The 18,712-nt window shown below is 55.8% G+C and overlaps 10 protein-coding genes across 10 annotated transcripts; 8 read left to right on the top strand and 2 right to left on the bottom strand.

Moving 5' to 3' along the window:
• Positions 1 to 96: 96 nt before the first annotated feature.
• On the top strand, positions 97 to 999 carry LUC7 (splicing factor; the record flags this gene model as incomplete). Its single annotated transcript, XM_064807558.1, has 1 exon — positions 97 to 999. The coding sequence occupies one exon, from the start codon at positions 97 to 99 to the stop codon at positions 997 to 999; it is 903 nt and encodes a 300-aa protein (XP_064654305.1).
• Positions 1,000 to 1,457: 458 nt separating this feature from the next.
• On the top strand, positions 1,458 to 2,693 carry LTR77_010335 (uncharacterized protein; the record flags this gene model as incomplete). Its single annotated transcript, XM_064807557.1, has 2 exons — positions 1,458 to 1,911; positions 2,047 to 2,693. The coding sequence occupies 2 exons, from the start codon at positions 1,458 to 1,460 to the stop codon at positions 2,691 to 2,693; spliced, it is 1,101 nt and encodes a 366-aa protein (XP_064654304.1).
• Positions 2,694 to 3,149: 456 nt separating this feature from the next.
• Positions 3,150 to 4,111, top strand: LTR77_010334 (uncharacterized protein; the record flags this gene model as incomplete). Its single annotated transcript, XM_064807556.1, has 2 exons — positions 3,150 to 3,603; positions 3,663 to 4,111. 2 exons carry the CDS (start codon positions 3,150 to 3,152, stop codon positions 4,109 to 4,111), a joined length of 903 nt encoding a protein of 300 aa, XP_064654303.1.
• Positions 4,112 to 4,769: 658 nt separating this feature from the next.
• LTR77_010333 (uncharacterized protein) lies at positions 4,770 to 5,313 on the top strand (the record flags this gene model as incomplete). The annotated part of the gene is made up of 2 exons (XM_064807555.1): positions 4,770 to 4,979; positions 5,020 to 5,313. 2 exons carry the CDS (start codon positions 4,770 to 4,772, stop codon positions 5,311 to 5,313), a joined length of 504 nt encoding a protein of 167 aa, XP_064654302.1.
• Positions 5,314 to 5,963: 650 nt separating this feature from the next.
• On the top strand, positions 5,964 to 6,389 carry SMT3_2 (SUMO protein smt3; the record flags this gene model as incomplete). Its single annotated transcript, XM_064807554.1, has 2 exons — positions 5,964 to 6,170; positions 6,225 to 6,389. The coding sequence occupies 2 exons, from the start codon at positions 5,964 to 5,966 to the stop codon at positions 6,387 to 6,389; spliced, it is 372 nt and encodes a 123-aa protein (XP_064654301.1).
• Positions 6,390 to 6,828: 439 nt separating this feature from the next.
• Positions 6,829 to 8,097, top strand: LTR77_010331 (uncharacterized protein; the record flags this gene model as incomplete). The annotated part of the gene is made up of 2 exons (XM_064807553.1): positions 6,829 to 7,282; positions 7,346 to 8,097. The coding sequence occupies 2 exons, from the start codon at positions 6,829 to 6,831 to the stop codon at positions 8,095 to 8,097; spliced, it is 1,206 nt and encodes a 401-aa protein (XP_064654300.1).
• A 259-nt stretch (positions 8,098 to 8,356) lies between these two features.
• On the bottom strand, positions 8,357 to 9,402 carry LTR77_010330 (uncharacterized protein; the record flags this gene model as incomplete). The annotated part of the gene is made up of 2 exons (XM_064807552.1): positions 8,357 to 9,224; positions 9,341 to 9,402. The coding sequence occupies 2 exons, from the start codon at positions 9,400 to 9,402 to the stop codon at positions 8,357 to 8,359; spliced, it is 930 nt and encodes a 309-aa protein (XP_064654299.1).
• A 542-nt stretch (positions 9,403 to 9,944) lies between these two features.
• KRS1_1 (lysyl-tRNA synthetase) lies at positions 9,945 to 12,665 on the top strand (the record flags this gene model as incomplete). Its single annotated transcript, XM_064807551.1, has 2 exons — positions 9,945 to 9,951; positions 10,066 to 12,665. The coding sequence occupies 2 exons, from the start codon at positions 9,945 to 9,947 to the stop codon at positions 12,663 to 12,665; spliced, it is 2,607 nt and encodes an 868-aa protein (XP_064654298.1).
• A 348-nt stretch (positions 12,666 to 13,013) lies between these two features.
• On the bottom strand, positions 13,014 to 13,614 carry LTR77_010328 (uncharacterized protein; the record flags this gene model as incomplete). The annotated part of the gene is made up of 3 exons (XM_064807550.1): positions 13,014 to 13,305; positions 13,367 to 13,506; positions 13,564 to 13,614. The coding sequence occupies 3 exons, from the start codon at positions 13,612 to 13,614 to the stop codon at positions 13,014 to 13,016; spliced, it is 483 nt and encodes a 160-aa protein (XP_064654297.1).
• Positions 13,615 to 14,712: 1,098 nt separating this feature from the next.
• Positions 14,713 to 18,285, top strand: LTR77_010327 (uncharacterized protein; the record flags this gene model as incomplete). Its single annotated transcript, XM_064807549.1, has 3 exons — positions 14,713 to 15,032; positions 15,081 to 15,396; positions 15,445 to 18,285. The coding sequence occupies 3 exons, from the start codon at positions 14,713 to 14,715 to the stop codon at positions 18,283 to 18,285; spliced, it is 3,477 nt and encodes a 1,158-aa protein (XP_064654296.1).
• Between the last annotated feature and the right edge of the window lie 427 nt (positions 18,286 to 18,712).

Here is an 18,712-nt window from a genome sequence, read left to right as displayed (position 1 = left end):
ATCGTCCGGGAATCATAGATTGTTGCCAACCAGCATTCAGCAGCCTGCGACACCCTCACTCCCCGCTGGCCTTTCGCCAGCACCAATACCTTCAACATGGCGGCCGAACAGCGCAGACTGCTCGAACAGCTGATGGGCGACCAACTCATGGCAGTCCCCGGCACCAAGAAACAACCCACACTCACCCTCACCGACCCCAAAGTCTGCCGCTCATATCTCGCAGGCTCCTGCCCCCGCGACCTCTTCACCAACACCAAAAACGACCTCGGACCATGCACGAAATCTCACCTCCCCAACCTTCGCGAAGAGTACCAAGCACTGCCCGAAGAGAAGAAGCGCGAGCTAGGCTTCGACTTCGACTACAAATACGACATCCAACACCTTGTGCGCGCCTGCGACGCCACGATCGAGAAATTGCAGGGCCGGCTGGAGAAGACGCAGGAAGAAGTTCGCCAGACTAATGCTCTGCTCAAAGCGATCAACGACTTCCGCGGGACTATCGAAGCCACTCTGACGGAAATAGAGATTCTGGCGGAGCAAGGCGCGGTCAATCTGGCGGTGCAGGAGCACTATAAGCTGCGGACGGTAAAGCTGCAGAAGGAGGAGAAGGAGCGGGAGCTAAAGACGCTGACGGATACTTCGGGACCTAGTGGGCACCAGAAGCTGCAGGTGTGCGACGTGTGTGGTGCGTATCTGAGCAGGTTGGATAATGATCGGAGGCTGGCGGATCACTTTTTCGGAAAGATGCATTTGGGGTACGCGCAGATGCGGAAGGAGTATGATCGGTTGACGAAGGAGTTGAAGGGGAGGCAGCCACCGGTGAGGGATGAGCCGATGCCGGATGCGCCGCCTGGGAGAGGGTACGATGATCCGTATGGCGGTGGTGGTGGGTACAGCAGGGGTGGAGGTGGGTATGACGGTGGAGGGTATCGTGGGCGTGGTGGTGGTGGAGGCTACAGGGGAGGGAGGGGAAGAGGTGGGTATGGACCGCGCTACTGAAGATAGCTACGGCTCCTGAGAAGAAGCATTTTATTATGTGCGACTAAACGATCCTAGCCCACAAGAGGCGAGCATGAATGGAGCGCAACGACTGGGACGGGAGCTGGGAGCTGTTCACAGCGAAGGCGTCTGGTGCTGATCAGGGGGTTGATACGGAATGAAACGAGTACGTTACGAACTTCTTTGTCACTCATTTGCTTCGCCCTGATTGTGAATCCTGTGCAGGGCGGCCTCATACTCAATTTCGTCTCACTCTGTCCGCAGACCGGAGCCTAATCCTAGCGCTTGTCTCAACAGCACGTGAAGATGCGCGCATGTGATAATTGCTCTGCCGACTGCCGAAATGAGCTTGTGTCACCTTCCGAAACTTCTGCACAAAAGCTGCCTCCGCCACTTGCAACCTTCCGCCACTTCGACACAACAACTCCGCAACACCACGCACCCTTCTCCCGCCCGCCATGGCAGAGCCTCCACCAGGAAAGTGTTGGACGTGCGGCAAGGAGACCACGAAGCGCTGTTCGAAGTGCGCTGAAGGTATGAACCAAGAAGACGTCACTACCCCGACCTACTACTGCGGCAAGGACTGTCAGACTGCCGACTTCAAGGCACACAAGGCCAAATGTCGCCAAGCCACCGCTCGCAAGCAGTTGTATCGTGGCGGGGACTTCCTCCAAGACCTCTTCTACTTCTTTCGCGAGGAAGCTTTCGACATCGACATTGTGGATGTGAAGAGTCAGCACGGCAAGCTCCATACGTACGAGCCGGCGTGGAACAATGAAGTAACGTTCCCGTACTTCAAATTCCCGGGCCATCTCGTCACCAATCAAGAGGACAAGTTTGCGCTCCTCACCATGCTCTGTTGCAACGAGCCTGCGGCCTACATGCACAAGATTGTCAAGAAGGTGTTCGAAGGTACAGTTGTCCTCTGAGATCAAGGTATTGGTTCTCAGCTAATCAGATCAAGGAATCATCGACTTTGGGGGAGCTGCGATGGAGATGAGAGCCCCTGTCAAACAACATCATCACCGCATGTCAGACATCAGATAGACGGTATTGATACGGGCTACTACGGCCACGACACCTTCTATCTACCACTCAAAACTGGCGAGACTTACGTTCTGGATCTGGCTGGAGCGCAGTACGGCCAATATCGTTCTGTGGTACCATACCGCTTCTACAAGGAGACGTACTGCGACCATGCGCCAGAGTTCCGGCCCTTCGGGACAGCTGCAGGACAACGTCACATACTCGATGCTGCTCTCAAGGGCCAGTGCAAGCTTTTCGGCGCCGACGAGCTGCAGAAAGGAGACCCACGGGTCAAGCTCATGCTCGACTACCTCTCAAGGCTCATTAACCTGACCATTGAGGACTGGGAAGTCACCAAAGCGACGTCGCTTGCCGTTCTCTTCAACAAGAGGCAGGAGTTGTACCATGCAGAAAGCAAGCACGTCAAGGAAGGGATTCTATCGAACATTAGTGCATGGATGGGGTGGTGGCAGGGCGGGGAAGGGCCATCGTTCCGGCAAACCACGAAGACACACGCCGATGCTTCGAAGCACACGACGGAGCGCACGACGACTGAAATCATCAACCACACGTCGCCGGAGGTGTTCTTCGAAAAGTGCTTGTCGATCGCCAGCCAAAAGGAGCACAAGAAGCTCCAGGCGGAGGAGACAGCTCTGGCGAAGAAGTAAGCGTGGCGATCGCAACACCACGCGGGAGGACAAAACCAGGTGCTTGATGCTGTCTGGACGATGCAAGACCACGATGGAAGGCCAAGGTACCACCATTTGTGTTTCATGAGATCAAGCTATGTTGTTTGGTCTGGCCGCCATAGAAGAGGAAGTGCCCGGAGAGAATACCAATGTTCGAACCTTGCCCATCCTCTTCATTTCATGTGTTCCACTCTCACAAAGTCATTGCTTACAGGCGTACAGGAATGAAGAGACCTGAGCTTTGCAGAACCTACTGATGTCTTCAGGACATATAGCTCGATCTTCAAGGAATGTGTGCCAGAACGTTCAAGCCGCTGCTGTTCAATACGGACAAGCAAGCAAACATCCGGTGACACACAAGAACACAAAAACCCATAGCTTCACGCTTGTTTGTTGCTCCTTCAAACAACTACCACTCCATACCAGCGACGGACCATGGCTTCAAATAGCGCTGGCACATGCGAGCCCTGCGGCACCCCAACTTCCCGACGGTGCTCCAAATGTAATGAGGGTCTGGACGCTGAGGGCCTTTCAACAAACCCAACCTATTACTGCGCCACTGACTGCCAGACGAACGACCGGCCAACGCATCGATCAAATTGCCAAAGCGCAAACGCCCGCAAGCAGCTCTACCGCGGAGCTCAGTTCCTGCAAGACGTCTTCTGTGCCTTTCGCGAAGTGGCGTATGACATCAACATCGCCGACATCAAGGAAGTCGACGGCAAGCTACATGTCTGCGTGTCGCTGAAAAACTTCACGGCTCCGACGTTCTTCCCTTTTCCGAACCACCTCGTACGCAACAAGGATGACAAGAAAGCTATCCTCACTCTTCTATCCTGCACTGATGCTCTGGCAACCATGGCTGAGCTTGTGAGGATGTGTTTTGACGGTAATTTTGTAATAGTCTTAGGACGCAACTACGACAATACAGCTGACCGTCGTTTTTAGGACTCTGCGAACCGACAATGGGCATCTCGGAAGTCGACGCCCCTGTCAGCACGGAGAAACATCATTACGCGCTCAGGCAATTGGCCGACGAAATCGAGGACAGTGAAAGTACTCATTCGATCATGCAGATCACGCTGATTGATGGCAGGAACTATGTTCTGGACCTTGCAGGCGCCCAGTACGCCCAGTGGCGCCCGGTACGGCCGTGGGATGAGTGGTCCAGTACTTACTGCCTTGGAGAAACGCACTACGCCTTGCTCGGATCTGAGGCGAAGAGGCTTGAAGCCATCAACTCCGGGACTATTCCTCGTGGCCCGAACACCGACCATCCACTTACCACCTTTGAATTCCACGCTTCGAAGCTTTTTCTCATCATCGTGGATGACTGGGAGAAATCGAATAACACATCGCTGGTGGCTACACTCAATAAAAAGCTTCCGGAATACTAAATCGAGATCAAGAAGCTGCTGAGCTTGATCACCGGTAAGCTGCAGGTGTGTTTCAAGTGGTGGACGTCGCCAGAGGGACCGACAAAGGCTCAGGCAATGTCGTGGTCCACTCGCGAGATGATGCAAATGGCGGCAGAGTATGCGGGCACCTCGCACTGAAATCATGGAAGAGGCCGAGTGGTTCTGCCTGGATCGCTCTTGATCGCATGACAGATATGGGCTTTGTATGCATGAGTAATCTCGGAGATGAGGTAGGTGAATGTACCAGCTGCATAGCTCTGCGTGAAGACTGTGATTCTCCCTCAGCAGGAGACTGGTTTCCATGGCAAGCACTTTACTTCATGTAGACCACCCTCCACCGTCAGTTCACTCAAGTGAATGCTCACTTCCGTGATATCATATCGTCCCACATTCACTGACTGCGTTGAGGAGGTGATGTCATGTCCGGCAGATGCTCACTTGATTCACATACAGCCTGTCTTCCCATCACATAGTTCCCTTCCATGCACCATAAATTTGCCAACCTCGTCATAGAACTGACACAGATCCCTTTGAGCTTGTGGCATCAGCACCAAACAGTGAGCAAATTACTTCCAATGCTGGAGCAAGAAGCCTAACTTGTTCGCAGTCAACAACGGCGGTAGCGCCAACGGCCAAGATGGAGACGGCAGGGCCACAAGAGAGCGTCAAGTCGACCCGAGTCTGCATTAGCGACCCTAGAGGGGGCCACAAGGGCTTTGATGTATCAGGCACCGAGCGCATCGGAGATCTCCTGGAAGCCTACTGCATACAAAGATGTAAAGCGTCGGATGGCTGTCGGTTGGTGCGCCGCGACAAAGTGGTAGACCTTTTTGCCACTCCCGCGGAGGTCAGTGAGCCTGCAAGGAGTCAATGCGATTTACTGACAGTTGAGGCAGTTGGGATGGGAAGGCCTCATCTTGCTTTGGTGCGAAGGGCCCAGCTTTCGAAGCCGCGTCAAGCACGTCGAGGTGGCAATTCACAGTAGAGACAAGCGCGCAACGATGCTCTTGACGCTACGAGCCACCACGAAATTAGAGAGGGCTTTGGCAGAGTTCTGTAAGCCTTACCGCAAGGCGTTGAGCCACTGCCGCCTTCTCCGCCGCGGACAGCCCGTCGATTTGAAGGCTTCACCAGAGGATGTGAGTAAGGTGCCCAAAATGTACTTTCATTTCATTTTCTGACAATGAGCTGTAGCTGGGGTTTGAGAACCAGGTTACCCTTGAGTGCGAAGCCCGGATCCTGAGAAGAATGGGTGTGAAGGGGATTCCATGGACGTGGACGGAGAGGACAAGGTGGATGCTATCGTCGAGTGCTTCTCCACCACACTAGCCGTGTCCGAGTGATAGCTAGCTCGCCATGGTACGATGAAGGCTGCCCTACCTACAGGAGAGAATTGCAGAAGAAGAGGGGTCCATATCAGGCTGATGCACCAGTGGGAATATGAGCAGAGCATTGCCCCATTGCCTCGAACTCTGGCGTCGACAAGGGAAGATGGTGGGCGTGCGCCAAGATAAGGATGGAAAAGACCAGATTGTCTCTTCTCATAAGCTTCAAACCAGATCATTCCGCCACAATGCCAGAGGGCTGCATGTCTTTGTGGTACGACCGCTGCCTATTGATGTGATTGTTGATGTGATGTTGCATGTTTCAGAATCATCTGCGCCACACTGCCGTAAAGCTGTGTTCAATCGTTGGCTACTCCATCAGTACATTCAGGCCCAACAGTCATACTGCCAAACAGCCTCTGCCACCAACAAGCATCATCTTGCATTCATCGCGCGAAAAGCAATGTGACGTGATCAAAACAGTCCTCACGTATCTGCAGTCCGACATGGAGGACATCCAGCAACCGAATGAGGTCACGTACATCGACATCACGGTCGAAGACGAGGATGACAAGATCCTGTACATGATCAAGCCCACCACGAAGCTCAAGCATCTCATGGCGGCCTTCTGCAGGCGTCGGAACAAGGCGGTGTCGCGCTGCCAATTGTGGTTCGAAGGGAAAGTCGTGGACCTGAAGACCTCGTCGGCCGCGGTAAGTGAGCTATGGATCGTCCAGGACATGCCTTTGCTGACTAGACCGGTGTAGGTGGGCATCAAGGAGGGTGGAGAACTCTGGTGCGAAGGCCCGTATGTGGCGGATGGCGATGAAGACGGGGAGATGGCGGACGAGGAGGCTGAGCAGGATGAGGACGAGGAGGAGGAGGACGACGATGTGAATGAGATCACGGAGCGCTTCTCCGGGGTGATGTGAAGCGTGGTGGAGTAATAGCAAGCGGTACGGTGCCTTCTCAAATGGTCGTCTGCCGGAGAAGAATCGCAAGGTAGAGCGTCCGCAGCGATGCCGCTGTAATGAGCAACGCCGCCAAATGTCCAATGCATATCCTCTTCAGTTGCAAGTTCCGGCGACAGACCGAGATACTGACCATTGTGAGCATTTCCACATTTTGTGCGCATGAGAACGTAGCACCCCATGTAACCACGACCTCACTGCAAATTCACATGCTTTCACATGTTTCTGCGGAACCTTCTAGGCCTGAGCCGAAACATCACTTGTAGCTTTGCGAAACCTCCTCGCCGCAGGTGACTCTCGCAACTTCACCATATAAGCATCTGCCACCTCCCTCCTGTGCATGACGTCCTTATTCGCAGCACTCCTCACAACCTGACATCTTGCGTGCGAATTGCCGACCATGGCTGCAACTGGCATGGGCTGTTGCCACGTCTGCGGCAAGGAGGCCAGTCAGCGCTGCAGCAAGTGTGGTGAGGGCGTCGATCGAAACGGCAACCCGTCCGCCACTTTCTACTGCAGCAGAGACTGCCAGACCACCGACTGGGAAAACCACAAGACGACCACTTGCCGCTTCGCCAACGCCCGGAAGCAGCTTTACCGCGGGAGCAGCATGGTCCAAATGGCCTTCTACAACTTTCGTACCACCACCTTCAACTTCAACATCCAGAAGACCTCAATCGGCAACGACGGCAAGATAAGCGTGACTATCAAGACCATCACTACATCCGGTCAGCCAATCCATCGGCTTCCAGAGCAGCTCAAGAGCGACAAACATAAGAAAGCACTGCTCGCATGGCGTGCTTCGAATACCGCACTTGCGTTCCAGCATGATCTGTTGAAGCGGGTGCTTAAAGGTAGGCACAAGCGTTCGAAACGAGACTTACAACGAGTGAATGCTAATGGAAGTTGCCGCATAGGTATCGTCGACCCTCAGACCCCACCTACAGAATCTGCATTCTTGGTCAAAGACTTTCGCGAGCGAGTTGCCGTGATTCCACACTTCGCGAATGGCAGGCAGGATGAACGCCAACACGAACATGTGGCCCTTCGTGTTAAGCTCATTGACGGCGAGGAGTACGTCATCGACCTTGCCGGCGCACAGTTCGGCCAGTACGCCGCGGTCCTTCCAGCCAAAGAGTACGACGGACAGTTAGTCCGCGAACAGCTTGCCACTAAGCCAATGGGTAGCTGGAAGCGATTCTGGTCCAACTTCGGGCAGGCCGGCGGCCACGATCTGGTGCCCGAAGAATTCGAATTCCGTGGCCCGACTATCGCGTTCCACTCGTCAGCTTTCGCAGAGTTGGCCTTGCGGCAATGGGATCGCCGCGCAGTCCGTACTGTTGCTGCGGGCGTAAAGGAGAAGAAAGCCGTCTTTATAGTGGGGAGGAAGTGTGTTCTCTCTGTCGTCTCGGAGTACACCAGTCTCTGGGTGCACCTGATATCCTCTCAGGACGGTCCAATATCACGATTCGCTGCGTTCATACAGGTGCAGCCGCACGCAAACAACGACTGGGTCGCCTGGGCACCGATCAAGACGTCAGACATCCACGACGTTGACGAATTGCCAGAAGCTGAAGGCCCGTGGTCGCCCCAGGGACTCCAGCCAACGGCCATGGCAAAGTGCGAGCAGCAGATGCAGGTGCTGAGGTCTTTCATTGATCGTGATTGAGAGAAATAGCGGCTTCGAAGCGAACATCGTGGTGAGAAGGCAAGAAGTTGAGGTCGATTTCCAGCAGCGCCTGGACAGAGTTCGTTTGACAGGGTCACCGGAGGATCAGCGCAAATGCGAGTTTCGGAATCAAGATAGCAGGAAGGAGCGCAAGCCAATGTTCTATCCTGTTATGGATGAAGCTGCGCGGTTGACGACCTGGAGTCTCGCCGGTCAACATTCAGTAGAAGTCATTGCTGTCGGTACAGTTTCAGAAACATTAGCTCCCACCAAAGTTCCATCCATCCTCTTCATCGTCTTGGTCGTCATCATTCTCCTTGTGAACCGCGTCGTCATCCGTGCCCGCATGCCCACCACCAAAAGCTCTCTGTTCTTCGCCCTCTGCATCCATGCCCTTCCGCAACGCCTCCCGCCGCTCCCGCAGCTTCCTCACTCTCTCTTCTAGCCCCTCCATCTCCTCAAACTCCTCCGCCATAGCCCTATTCGCATCCTCCCTCTCATCCTCCAATTCTTGATCCCGCTTGCCCTTCTGCGCTGAAGCCTCTTCCCTTGCCTGAGCTGCCAGCTGCTCCGCAGTCATTGGTGCCGCTGAGATGTTCGCTGCTGACTGTAGAGCCGAAGTCCTGTTGGTGCTTGACTCTGCTTCCAGCGCTGCGAGGTCCCGCTCAAATGCCTCTAGTTCGTCCGCATCCGCTGGCGCATCGTTGTCGGCAACGGGAGGAGCTGTTGGTGCTGGATCCCCCGGACCGCCTGATGATTCTGGGCCAGCCTCCTCCTCCACGATATCGTCCTCCACCTTCGGACCAACGTCCTCCCCATCGTCCTCACCACTCCTCACCCTCTTCTTCCCTTGCGCCGCTGGACTTTCAACATCCAAGCTCTCCGCCTTCCTCTTCTTGTTAACGACCTTTGCATCCACTGCACGCACGTCTTTCGCGTCTTGCGCCCGTTGCGAGCGAAGCGTATGCTGCGTAGAGTGGAGGTGACTCTGCCAGCTCGCCTCGCTTTTCACGAGTTTCTCGCACAGGTTGCATGACAGCTTGCCGTCGGTAGTGTATGATGCATTTGGATGTGTTATTCGTCTTGCTTGGCGCTCCGCGCGTAGGAGAGATCGGACGTCGGCCATGCTGCGATTCTGTTGTTGGATGTGTAGGCAATGAAGTGATGTCGAAGCCCTCGACGGTCATGTGATGATCTTGGCGAGCGCTAGCGGCCCGAGGAAGCTCTTTAGAAACAACCTCACCTCTCTGTTTCTTCCTTCTCCACATCAGCACTTTCGACGGAAGACATCAAGACTTCGCGCATCGCGTCGCAGCCGCTAGATGATTCGCGGTCTCCCGACTGCCACCCTCGACTATCTGATTCTGGCATCCTGAGACTTCTGAAGGTGGCGACGACTGTCGCGTGCGAAAAACATTCCGCGCTTTCTCGAGTCTTCCTTCTTGTGACGTGTTTTCACCCCGATTAGCACGCCTGGATTTCCGCGACTCTTGCGCACTGCGACTTACTGTGGTATCGACCCGCGACTCTTGCGGGACTATCAACGCACGAGCATCGACTATCTTTGCGCAAGACGCTCAGGCCGGGAGACCACCGCCTGGCAAGCACGAGAGTGGAGGAAGGGGAGTTTGCGGTCTTCTGGCAGTCTTGTTGTGCAGATACTTTGCACGAAGCGTCAGCGACTGTCAAAGCAGCGCGCAAGCAAGCAGCTGCAGCGGCTCGTGGAGCAGCTTCACGCGTATTTTCCATAGTGTGTGCAAGTGTCTCGAAAGCGTGTGTGCTCTTCTGTCGTATCCCAAGCGCCCATACGTCCAGCGCCAAACTCGGCGTGCGCCGTACCAGAGAACATGGCAGGTGAGCTGAACCCAACATAGAACCAGCACGTAGTCTCCCGCCCACGCGTATGGCACGCGAAATGGCGAGGACTACGTGTGTACAGTATGATCACAAGCTAACAGTCCTTCTCAGACGAACCACGCCGCTCTGGGCGAGCCACCAAAGGCCAGCATACCAATAACAAGCCATCATCCTCACCGGCTCCCTCCTTACCCAAAACAACGAAGACTGCCAAATCGAAGGCAGCAAAGAAGTCCGTAGAGCCCACTCCAACCCCGTCCGATGCGCAAGATGAACAAGACGACGACGAAGTCAGATGCATCTGCGGTAACACCGACCCGAACGATAAGCGCGCCTTCATCGGGTGCGATGAGTGCGGAGTATGGCAGCACAATGTCTGCATGGGCATCACGGAGAAAGAAGACGAGGTCGGCGACAGCTACTCCTGCGAGCAGTGTCGGCCGCAAGATCACGCGGAGACGCTGCAGGCGATGGCGAGAGGAGAAAGGATCTGGGAGGTCAGGAATAAGATTTACGCGACCGAGAAGAAGGCGGGAAAGAATCGCAAGGGGAAGAAAGAGCCGGGGTGGTTGAAGAAGGATGTGCCACTCGAGGAGGGCGCTACACCAGACCAGGAACCACAAGCGGCAGGGAGCAAGAGGAAGAGACCAAACGACGAAGCGGTCAAGGCACAGAGTGAAGAGCGACAGGAGACCATCAAGAGCGAGCAGGAAGATGTTGATGGTAAGGCAGGTCAGCCGCTGGCGAGGCAGGACAAGCGGCGCAAGTCCGCAGCTCCAGTGAGCGTGGATCCAGAGACGGAGATTGTGGGCATCGAGCAGTTACCGATCGATCGCCAGAAAATTGTCACGGCTTTGAGCAAGATCGTAGCCGACGACATCACCGCTCGGAGCAAGGCAGGCGCATACCGCATCCCAGATGGACACACGGCGAAGTCGCTCGGAGAGTACTACGCTTTGCGCATTGAGTACTCGCTGAAGATGAACCACGGTGATCCCGCCAGCGAAAGTTATCGCGCGCAGTTTAGGACGCTCAACGCGAATCTGAAGAAGAACAAGCTACTTATTGAGAGACTGCTCAAGAAGAGCTTGACGCCGGATGAATTGAGCACCATGAGCTCGTCAGACATGGCCAGCGAAGAGCTGCAAAAGGAACGCGCCGCCATGAAGGAGCAGCTGGACCGGCAGGCCATCGTCACCGAGACAGAAGGTCCACGCTACAGACGCACCCACAAAGGCGACGAATTGATTGAGGACGAGAACGCGCAGATGGGCTTCAGTGGCGCCTCTTCAGCGCAGCCGGTCAGGGAGCGGACGAGCCTTGCAGATGCTGAGATGGCGGACGCCGGCAGTCCAGCCGGGCCACCAGAGGGTGCTGCCTCACCGCAGAGGACAGGTGCGCAACCGCTGACGGTTAACACTCGTGGCGACAGCAACGCCGGCATGCAGGAGCGTCGGCAAAGCAGCCAGCAGTTCGACATGAATAGCATTTGGGGTAGAACAGCTGGCTCACCCACTGCCGCCTCTGGCCCAAGGCCTCTTCAGATGCCGCCACGCCGCCGCAGCTCCGTTCAGCAGCAGCAAGTCGGAGGCGGTGGCACCAAGGTCGACGCGGATGTTGATCGCATGCTTCAAGATGACGATGATGAAGCGTACTCACCAGCCGACTACACCGACCCAGACGCCGTTGTGTGGCGTGGCAAGCTTGTTCAATCCGCCGACTCAGTTGCTCCAAACGTCTGTGGCCGCTGGGTGGCTGGACGCGACATTAGTAGCACTGTGAAGTGGGACAAGCTGCTACCAGATCACCTCAACATCGACGGCAGACTCGCTATTGAGAAGGCCGAAGACTATCTCTGCTCGCTTCAGTACTCATCGTCCTCCGACGTCAGCGTGCTCGCTTTCACGCCGGCTGATGACGCAGATGCAGAAGGCTTCAACACATTCTACAACTACTTCCAATCGCGCTTGAGGTACGCTGTTGTCAAGGACGACAAGCCGGCGATGGTCAAGGATCTCTACATCATCCCATTCGAGCCCGGCGAGACCTTCCCGCCACACGTCGGCATGCTCGAGACGAACCACATGCTTGAGCATCCGTTGCAGCGAAAGACCTTGCTCGCTTCCTTCGTCATTGGCCGTGCTCCAGGCACTCCGCCGGTAGATCAAGGTGGTGCAGTGGCTGGGAACGCGTCTACCGCACCTCAGCAGCAGGCAGTCGGCGCCAACGGCCAGCAGGTCCTACCACAGCATATGAGGGCTGCGACACAGGGTCCGGCTGGTAGTCCCATGAACCCGAGCAGCTCTACCTTCTCGCCAGGCGCCGCCCACAACGCCGGCTTTCAACAACAACAACAACAACAACAACAACCAGCGGGCTACGGTACCGGCATTCCACCCAACCCCTACACACCAACCCCACCAGGTGCCGCTGGCAACCAGGCACCTCCGCCCGCCTGGCAACAGCATGGCCAACAACCCTACCCTGGCGGGCCTCCGCAAGGCCCTGGTCAGCAATTCGCGAATCCACAGATCGCTCAGATCTTAGGACCTTTCCTTGACTGCTCGACGGCGCAGGCTGTCCTTGCGGCCGACCCGAACCTTCCAATAGAGAAGGTGATGCATCTGAGGCAGATTCTGGAGGAGGAACCAAGGACGAGGACGGATTTGGTGGCGCTTGGGCAGAGGCTGGGGCAGTTTGGTCCACGGTAGGAAGGGCATGAGAGTGGGTGATCGATGAGCTGTGAGGGTGTAAGGGCAGTCGAACGAGTATGAACGGTGGAGGGTTGTCACGATGTTGTATTGCTAGGAGGCACGCGCGTATCTTCGCGCCGTTACCCTCAGAGCTATGTTCCTTCGCTTGCTTCAGAGAGCTACTTGGCGGGACGTTCCGTGCAGGATACCCATGGAGGAGGGGCTGATAGCTTATTAGTCGCAGGACACTTGCAACGATGTTTATTCTACTTCTTCACAAACGACTAATAGTACAGCAGTCATGCAATCACTAATGTACATACTCGCAACAGGGGTATCATCTTATGTAGCATCTATGAAAGGGTATCACGCCGGCAGCTTGCCCTTCAAGCTCGGCTTCGCCGTCGAAGGTATAGACATAGGATCGTCTCGCAGCCGGCTGAAATCCATGACCAAGTTGCCGGATTGTATCTCGTCCACCGGAACGACCTCGTCCATTCCCGCTGCTTGAACGCTCTCTAGCCATGCAGCTTCATCTTCGTCCTCTTCCACGTCGCTCGGTCCGTCTGCTGAAGACTCGAACGGTGTAGTCGGCCGGGCATGCGCGAAGTGCTGGCTCAGCTCTGATGTTCCCGGGTGTGAAGCATCGATCATGTTACTGCGACACTTTATTAGCCCAGCCCTTCCCCCAAACTCCCTTGTGCTCCAGCTTAACGTACTCTGTCGCTTCCATCGTAATCTGTTCCAGAGCCTCCCTCTCCCTCCTCAGCTCTTCTTCATCCGGCTGCGCAACCTCCTCGCTCTCAACAGTTCCATAGTCGCCTTGTCGAGTGCTCACGAGGGGGTCTGTCTCATCGTCCTAGTCGCGGTGTCAGTCCGAGGTGGAGGGGTTGTGGTAGATTCAGAGTGTACTGACGTCCTGCGAGGGATGCCGGTTCAAGCCGAGACACGACGCACAAGCACCCATCAAGAATGCTCACCTCCGCCTGCCGGACGTTTGTCTCACGTTGGAGGCGGTTCGCATGTGTGCGGTCTTGTTGTAGGGGTTATATCGGGTTTGTTTGGGGCAGGTCGAGGGTTCACAAAGTGGCTGGTCGAACGGGCTATGGCTTGGCAGAGGAGCAGAGGATCACTGCCAACGACTTCACGGGAAGCAACACGACTTCCATCGTCGTCCACCAACACTCCTTCGTCAAACTTCCACAACGATTCAGACGGGTGATGCCGAGGACTAACCTGGCAATGCAGCTGTTGGTCAATGCTAAATCCAATGGTGTGGTTCGCGTGAGAGTCGAAATTTCCTCCATCTCCTACTGTCATACCATTTCTCTCTCCTACTCTCGCAACGACAGCGGTAGCCCGCTCAAGACCCGAAGGTAGGCCGGACAATTCTTCCACCTGAAGCAGAACTTTCATCTCTTGCTCGCACAAAAGCTGTTCCTGCAGCTGTCAAAAACCAGACGCGTCCTATCACATTCTTTTGCGCAACCACTTACAGCCCCTTTGGGAAGGGATATAAACATAAGAATGAATGAGCTGCAAGGCCCAATGAGACGGTGGTGGGGAGAAATTCATGCTGTTCGGCTGGCCTTTGACTTAAACCTCCATTCCAGGCAAGGGGCGCGGAGATGTTCGCTCATTTGCGTGCCTCCAATCCACCGGGAATGAGTCCGATCTCAATACCACCACACAAGCTACGGCGGCGCGACTTGGACTACCTTCATGGCGGGCTGGGAATTTCTCCCTCTGCCGCAAGGACAGCACCTCCCCGTCGCACATTTCGAACCAGCCTGCCTCATCGGTCTGCCAGCTCCACTCCCTGCGCGGGCGACAAGGACTCCGACTACGAGTATCTGCAAGGCAGGGGCGCGGTCACTCCGGAGGTGGCTAGCTATACGACAGATCAGCAATGTATTGAACCTGTTCAGATGTATAAAGACTTTCCATGGGCACTCCAACTCTTGAGGTCTGCATCATCCACCAGGAGACCCAGGAATACGATCATTTGCTCGCCGCTTTGAGATTGAAGACTCTGCTTGACACTCGTTAGTAGCAGAGCTTCAACATGCGCTCTTTCCTTACGACGGCCGTGTGCCTTACACTCGTTTCTTGCTCTGCCGCTCGAGTCACGGCGCCACACTCATACCGCGATCTGCTAGGACAGGAGGAACACAAGCCTAAGGTTCACCAGGAGGAGAACGCATTCGTCAAATGGTTCAAAGGCCTGTTCGCGCAACGAGCTGCGGAACCGACAACGACAAGCGTGGACAGCACCTGCTATGAGGATGCCTACTTTGAATTCGCCGGCGATCTAGGACAGGACTTCTGCCAGGACTACATGAACTACCCCAACGTGACTTTCACCATTGATTTCACCCCCGTCAGGTAAAACCAATGTCATCCTCATGAAGATCATTGCTAACATTGTTGCAGCACCCTCACCACAGCTTACACCACCCGGGTTTCCACCACAACGTCGCTTACACGAGTGACTCCAACATCGACAGTCACTGTGACCGTTCGTGCCAGCACCTCGACAGTTGATAATGCTCCCGGCGTCACTGCGAGGGCTCTCCGTCAAAAGATGACTTTCGACGACGCCGTCGAGGAGTTCAATCCCAGGTATCGCCGGCAGGAAGATAGCACTCCTAACAGCAGCTCTTCCATGAGAGCGGCATTCTCTAGTGCTTGCTCCTGCCAGGACTTCGCACACCCAACAGTCACTGTTACGTACACAAACGATCCAACAGTATGTGCCTCTCCCAGCTTTTGCGGACCGTACTGACCATCTTGACAGGTCGAGACTCTCTCCGCCTTTGAAAGAACAACGACCACTGTTCAAACGACGAGGACTGCTGCAGCCAGAGAAGTGACCACGACAGCTACAGAGGCTGCCTCCACTCCCTCTACTACCCAAGCCACGACGTCTGGGTCTCCAACCTCTGGAGTCGCCCCGGCTGAAGACAGCTCAAGCACTGAAGTCACTACATCGACTGATTCTGACTCTGGCTCTGCGGCCACCTCGTCTGGTGGTGCTCCCACCCCAACCGCTGCGCCATTCACCTGCCCAGAGGATGACAACACTTCGATCAGCGAGATGGTGGGCAATGAGCGCTTCGACTACCTCGTCCGCTGCGACACTGTGCTTATGGACTCGGACCTTGGCGGGACCGCTTTCGAATTTTCTGACCTTCAGCAATGCGTTGGCGCCTGTTCAATCGCCAATGCCAACTTCGACGACCCGGTCTGCCAAGGTGTATCATTCTTTGCCCAGGAAACCAGTGATACCGGCAACTGCTTCTTGAAGACCTCAGCCAACCTCACTGTGGCGGCTCCCGGCATTGACAGTGCTTTCTTGCTGCGCATCGCCGTTGGCATCGACAACTCATCTGCCACGAGCACCGAAGCTGCACCCTTCAACGGCGCTAGCACTTCGCGCGATCCAGCACAGGTCAGCTCCATGATGTCTTCGATGTTCAGCAACAGCTCCTCTAACATGCCTGTCATCACACCAAGACCATTCGTCCCGAGCGGCATGATGGCAAATCCTCCATACACGGCATACTCTACTTTCGTCTCGGAGGGCTCAACATTCTCGACTGGGACTGGCTACACTTCTGCTACGACTTTTGCAAATGGCAGCTGGGTTTCCTCTTACTTCACCTCCTTCACGGTCGCCTATGAGGTCTCTACAGCCATTTACGGCGCATCAGCTGGCGGCTACCAGTTGACCAACTCTTCGAACACGCAGACCGAGCAGTTCAGTGGTGCCAATGGTGGCAGCAACCAAACCATAACGACCAACAGCACGTCCTTTTACCCAGGAGGGTACAACGTGACCACAGTGGTCACCAATCTGGGCTTTGACGCTAACGGCACCGAGGTCTACTCGACGGCCACCACGTATTACTCCAGCTATCAGACTGCAGGCGCATCCAGTGGGAGCGTCAGCAGCTCCGTGGCAGGTTCGCCAGCTTCTGCAAGCGCCGATCTGTCTACTTCAGCCTTTTCAACCGTGGTAGTCAGCTCAGGAGGTACCGGCGGTGCCTACTCCACTGTCACTTCCGGAGGACCTACGCCAACTGCTTACTCGTCGGCCACAACAATCGTCAACACCTACGGAACAGCGTACAGCTCTGGATACGTCGTCTCAGGAGTCGTCGCTAGTTCTGGTTTCGGCGGCGAAGCAAGTGGTGTTGGTTCCGGCGCCCCAGCTTCGACTCAAACGAGCTTGGTGACCGAAATCATCAATTCTGGCGGCACTCAGGGCGCTTCGAGTGGATTTACAGCTGGCGGGCCTTCCAGCACACCTTCGATGAGTATCGAGACCATCATCATCGGCTCGGGCGGGACACAAGGCGCTTCGAGTGGGTTCGGCAGCGGTGCTCCAGCCTCGACTGGCACACTCCCGATCACTGTCATCGTGAGCTCTTTCGGCACGCAGGGAGCCTCGAGTGGATTTGGCGCAGGCGGACCGAGTGGCACTGGCACCGCACCTACAACTCCGATGTCTGCTGCTGTCAGTTCGTATGGCACTCAAGGAGCTTCAAGCGGATTTGGCGCTGGCGGACCAAGTGGCACTTCCCCAAACACCCCGATTTCCGTGATTGTCAGTACCGGCGGCACACAAGGCGCAAGCAGCGACATGATATCTGGAGGACCTTCGCCATCATCGACAGGAGATTTCTCGAACACTGGTCCGCCGCGGAGCCCATTCCCAAGCAGTGGCAGCACTGGAATCGAAGCCGCACCATCAAACGCGACTACTTCCCCCGCTGGAACTGCTGAGAGCACGCTTCCTTTGTTCCCTTCGACAGGCGCTTACATTGCTCCTTCGCCAACGGCTCCAGCAGGCACGGCTCCACTGAGCTCTGCTTCTGGCGACTTTTCGAACACTGCTCCGCCGCGCAGCCCATACCCAAGCACTGGAGTTGCACCCTCAGGGACTGCTCCAGGCACTTCGCCGAGTGGCTCGATGCCGTCTGCTTCAATGCCGTCTGCTTCAATGCCCTCCGGTACGATGCCATCTGGAACCGCGCCACTGAGCTCCGCTTCTGGAGCATTCTCCAACACCGGCCCGCCACGCAGTCCTTTCCCAAGCAGCGGCACAATGCCAGGAACAGCCTCAGCGAGTGAGAGTGAGAGCACCTCCATTCCATTCCTTACGAATACAAGCGGCGGATACACCGGCTTCTTGCCACCAGGCACCGCAGCCACTCCATCTGGTACTATGCCAATGCAGTCAAGCACAGGCAGCTTCGGCGCACCGACCGACAGTAGAAGCCCCTTCCCAAGCTCAGGCACTGCGCCTCTGAACACCGCGCTACTGGGAACAGCATCTGGTCCGATGCCTTCAGGAACTTCGCCACCACACCCGCCTTACGGCTTTGCACCCCCAGGCTTGACGACCGCACCGATGGCGACGGGGACGAGCCCAAGCAATTCTACGTATCCAGTCGTCGTGGGCCCTACGGCCGGCCCCTCAACCTGCAATAATGGCACCATGGGCACGACGACAGTCTTCATCGAGACCACTGTCTATGGTTGCTACTCCACCTGCCCGCCCGCGGCATGGGGAGGCTATGGCGGAGGGCCTCAGGCCTTTGGTCCAGCGGAGACGAGCACGACAATTTCGTGATCTGCGGCCGCGGTGAGAAGTGATGTGACGACTTGACGAATGGTGTGTATGGGCATCTAGATTTCGCTGCTGGCAGTCCTTTTCCTGGTTGTTTGTAGCGTTCGCAGAACACGCAGCGGCTTTGGAGTAATGTGTATTGAAGGGAACTCTAACTGCACTGCACGCATAGCTCAATAGATCGCGATGGGATATACTTACTTGTACTCGACGATTTCAACTGCTCTCCAGTCCATTTTCGTAGGGTGACTTCCCTCCCACATCACCATACCTCTTCTTTGCGCTTGCCTCCTCAGAATCCTTCCACTCACAAGCCCAGGGTCACTTGCTTGCGCTGACAGCTAGATCCACTCTCTCTTCAATTTACCTCCACTCTTAGGACTGGATCCACAGACAGTCTGCACACACAGCGCGCCCGGTACACCTACTC

This window comes from Saxophila tyrrhenica, assembly GCF_035928015.1.
Source record: "Saxophila tyrrhenica strain CCFEE 5935 chromosome Unknown scaffold_22, whole genome shotgun sequence".
Taxonomy (NCBI): domain Eukaryota; kingdom Fungi; phylum Ascomycota; class Dothideomycetes; order Mycosphaerellales; family Extremaceae; genus Saxophila; species Saxophila tyrrhenica.
The sequence above is the reverse complement of the archived record's forward strand: the minus strand, read 5'-3'. Positions and strand labels throughout refer to the sequence as shown.